The 4,498-nt window shown below is 43.7% G+C and overlaps 1 protein-coding gene across 1 annotated transcript in view; it reads right to left on the reverse strand.

Moving 5' to 3' along the window:
• Positions 1–4,498, reverse strand: part of LOC117939234 (NACHT, LRR and PYD domains-containing protein 12-like) — a 41,054-nt gene that overhangs the window by 33,668 nt on the left and 2,888 nt on the right. Inside the window, exons 2-4 of the mRNA XM_034864373.1 lie at positions 2,588–4,380; positions 2,299–2,472; positions 2,032–2,205 (exon numbers count right to left, since the gene is read on the reverse strand). Coding sequence (XP_034720264.1) covers positions 2,032–2,205; positions 2,299–2,472; positions 2,588–4,278 — 2,039 coding nt within the window. The 5' untranslated portion in view covers positions 4,279–4,380. The remainder of the gene's footprint in view (positions 1–2,031; positions 2,206–2,298; positions 2,473–2,587; positions 4,381–4,498) is intronic.

The raw sequence follows: 4,498 nt of genomic DNA on the forward strand, positions 1-4,498 counted from the left end.
CACACACACACACACACACACACACACACACACACACACACACACACACACACACACACACACACAGAGTTGGTAATGACAATTCAGGTACGACTTGGGTCACCTTACTTAACAATTACTTTGAGAGCTAGAAATGGGCGGGGCTTTACAACAATACAACACACACAATAACTAATGTTGTGTAGCTACTTGAAAATGTCATTGTACAGTAGAGAGAGTGAGAGAGAGAGATAGAGAGAGAAATAAACCATGTTTGTAATTGTTTTGCAGTTATTACTTTCAAAAGCCTAAATAAATAAATTGTTGGCTCCGTTCTGCTGTTGCTGAAGCTGCCTGTAATAACCCAGCACAATTAGTGAATCACTTATTTTAGGCTGATAGCTGAATGCTAAATGTAGCCTATTTTGCATTGTCACACTATAAAATTTCATAGACTTTATTTTTAGACCAAAGAATGTCCTTAGAAGCTGAGTTTTTAATTGATTTTACATCTTACTGTGACAGAGACAAGGTATTGTAAGACATGTATTTTCATAATATTGTTAAAAATAACAATGTCCACTATACGATCACAGTTTAATAAAGAGCAGAACTCCAGATAACTGCTGTGGGCTTCTATGTCTCTGTCTGCGATGTGGACATGCCTATCCTGATTAAGTCTGGTTTCCCCATATGCAGATACAGATCCACATACACAACATAGTGAGACTGTCACTAAGGGGACCGTCACATCTTCTTCCTCAGCTGAGCTGCCGCCAGAAAACTCTGACTGGCTTTTAGTCGTTGCAGAGAGTTTCACAAAATAACAAAGGGCAGGACAGCCAGCTGGCCTTCCTGATGTAGGTCTATTAAGTAATAATAGCTGGCTTGCTTTGTCTTGTGTCTTTGGCTCTCTTAGCAGAGTTGTTGACCCGCTAGATTTTTATTACAAGCAATGTAATCATAACAAATGCACATGTGGGAGTATGAATATTCATGACAGCAGTGAAGAAGTAAATTAATGTGAAACTGTAGGGACACAAATCCCCCAAAAATAAATAAATGATACAGAATGTTGCTTTAAATTTAAAGTTACTCAGGTCCGAACTGAACACCAACCTAAGAGTTTCCAGTCTGCAGTGTGGACTCTTCAGTCCAGGAGACATCAGCTCCACTCCTGAATCCTGCAGGTTGTTGTTACTCAGGTCCAGCTCTCTCAGACTAGAGGACTGGGAGCTGAGAACTGAGGACAGAGCTTCACAGCTTCTCTCTGACAATGTACAGCCAATCAATCTAAAGGAAATTCAATAGAAAGACAATCCACACATTAGTATATTAAGGAATAAACAAGTTAGAGCAGTGTTTTCCACACAGACTATTTTGTCCGGCGCAGCAGTGAGGCGAAGCTTTGTTCCCGCCCGGGGGAAGAGACGCTGGCGCCGGAGCTCAGATTATATGAATACAATGTTGTCAGTGTGTTATTGTCATGATCCGACTCGTACCAAACAAGCGATTGTGCCTGCTTTAGAAAGTTAACTAGCCTCAAGTTTGCGGTAAAATGCAGTTGGGTTGGCAAGGTCAAAACACTATGTAGCAGCTGTGAATCAAATAGACTTATTATAGATAATGTTATGTCATTTTCCCACTCTTACACTGAATGTTTGCTGCTTTGATCCAGATGAGTATTGAAAAGTATTTTCTGTGACTGAAAAGGCTCGTGTTGAGGATGAGGACCAGCCAGTAGGAAACAGAGCTGAACAGTCCGACTAGTGTAATTAGTTATGTTATTAAATTGTTCACAATATTTTCAGCCTTCAACCAGTGCTGCTCAAGAAAGACAGGGTCAGGAAGAGAATGAGATAGATTTGTTGTGCACTGAAGAAACAGTAGGAGAGGAGGACAGCATCCAAAACCATGTCCTCCTCAATTGTTGCAAAAATAAGTACTCCCCCCCACCCCCTGGTCAGACACCGAGCGCCACATATTGCTTTGTAACATGTGGGAAATACTGTTAAGGTTCATTTAATCATTTTCAAATAGCTGAGCGCCAACCTGAGAGTTTCCAGTCTGCAGTGTGGACTCTTCAATCCAGAGGATAGATGCTTCACTCCTGAATCCTGCAGGTAGATATTACTCAGGTCCAGCTCTCTCAGACTAGAGGACTGGGAGCAGAGAACTGAAGACAGAGCTTCACAGCTTCTCTTTGATAGGTTACACCCACTCAGCCTGAAAGGGATTCAATTAAAAGTCAATCCAAAAATTTACGGGAAGAAAATAACCACTCACAGGGTGTTACTTTTTATTTAACTAAACACCAACCTGAGAGTTTCCAGTCTGCAGTGTGGACTCTTCAATCCAGAGGATAGATGCTTCACTTCTGAATCCTGCAGGTAGATATTACTCAGGTCCAGCTCTCTCAGACTAGAGGACTGGGAGCTGAGAACTGAGGACAGAGCTTCACAGCTTCTCTCTGACAGGTTACAACCTCTCAGCCTGAAAAGGAATCAGCAATATATGATGTATCACATCACATCTCAATGCATAAGAACACAGCTTCAAGCAAACAAAAACAAATTAATTTAATCTGAATAGTTGTGTGTGCACGTACAGAGCTTTGTTGGAGGCTTTGACCACTGGCAGCAGCCTCAGAAGAGCCTCCTCTGAAGCAGAGTATTTCTTCAGGTCAAACACGTCTAGATCTTCTTCTGATGACAGTAAGATGAAGACCAGAGCTGACCACTGAGCAGGAGACAATTTATCTGTGGAGAGACTTCCTGAACTCAGGGACTGTTGGATCTCCTCCACTAGAGAACCATCATTCAGTTCATTAAGACAGTGGAACAGATTGATGCTTCTCTCTGCAGACAGACTCTCACTGATCTTCTTCTTGATGTACTCAACTGTTTCCTGATTGGTCTGTGAGCTACTTCCAGCACAGGTCATCAGACATTGTAGGTGTCTCTGATTGGTCTGCAGTGACAGACCCAGGAGAAAGCGGAGGAACAAGTCCAGGTGTCCATTTGGACTCTGTAAAGCTTTGTCCACAGCACTCTGATGGAGACGGTTTAGTTTGGGTTTGACTCTGAAGACTTTAGGCAGCCGGGAGGTTGTTCGTTCTTCTGCCAGCAGGTTGACTCCAGAGTTGGTGAAGGTCAGATGGACATGAAGAGCAGCCAGGAACTCCTGAACACTCAGATGGACGAAGCAGAACACCTTGTCCTGGTACAGTCCACTCTCCTCTTTAAAGATCTGTGTGAACACTCCTGAGTACACGGATGCTGCTCTGATATCGATGCCACACTCTGTCAGGTCTGATTCATAGAAGATCAGGTTGCCTTTCTGCAGCTGCTCAAAAGCCAGTTTTCCCAGAGACTCAATCATCTTCCTGTACTCTGGATTCCAGTGTTGATCCATCTCAGATTTCCCATGATATTTAACGTTCAGTTTGGACTGAACCACCAGGAAGTGGATGTACATCTCAGTCAGGGTCTTGGGCAGCTCTCCTCCCCCTCTGGTCTTCAACATCTTCTCCAGAACTGTAGCAGTGATCCAGCAGAAGACTGGGATGTGGCACATGATGTGGAGGCTTCGTGATGTCTTGATGTGGGAGATGATTCTGCTGGCCTGCTTCTTGTCTCTGTATCTCTTACTGAAATAATCCTCCTTCTGTGGGTCAGTGAATCCTCTGACCTCTGTCACCATGTCAACATACTGAGCAGGGATCTGATTGGCTGCTGCAGGTCGTGTGGTTATCCAGAGGCGAGCAGAGGGAAGCAGATTCCCCCTGGTGAGGTTGGTCAGCAGCACACCCACTGAGGTGGACTCTGTAACATCAGTCAGGATCTCAGTGTTGAGGAAGTCCAGAGGAAGTCGACACTCATCCAGACCGTCAAAGATGAAGACAACCTGGATCTCTTTAAACCGGCAGATTCCTGCTTCTTTGGTTTCACTAAAGAAGTAATCAACAAGTTCTACCAAGCTGAACTTTCTCTCTTTCAGCACATTCAGCTCTCTGAAGGTGAATGGGAACATGAACTGGATGTCCTGGTTGGCTTTGCCTTCAGCCCAGTCCAGAGTGAACTTCTGTGTTAAGACTGTTTTCCCGATGCCAGCCACTCCCTTTGTCATCACGGTTCTGATTGGTTCATCTCTTCCAGGTGGGGCTTTAAAGATGTCTTCACATCTGATTATTGTTTCTGGTCTGTCTGGTTTCCTGGATGCTGTTTCAATCTGTCTGACCTCATGTTCTTCATTGACCCCTGCAGCCCCTCCCTCCATGATGTAGATCTCTGTGAACATCTGATGCAGAACGGTTGGGTTTCCTGCTTTAGCAATCCCCTCAAACACACACTGGAACTTTATCTTCTGGTTAGTCTTGAGTTTACGCTGACAAACTCCAGACTGACGTCCTGAATGAACACACAACAAGAAAAATCCATAAGTCCAAGAACAAAAAAAAACATTTTTTCAGACATTAGTAAATGTCCCATTTTTAAATGTGTTAAAATCCTCTTACTGC

Source organism: Etheostoma cragini, chromosome 3 (genome assembly GCF_013103735.1).
Source record: "Etheostoma cragini isolate CJK2018 chromosome 3, CSU_Ecrag_1.0, whole genome shotgun sequence".
In the NCBI taxonomy this organism is placed as follows: domain Eukaryota; kingdom Metazoa; phylum Chordata; class Actinopteri; order Perciformes; family Percidae; genus Etheostoma; species Etheostoma cragini.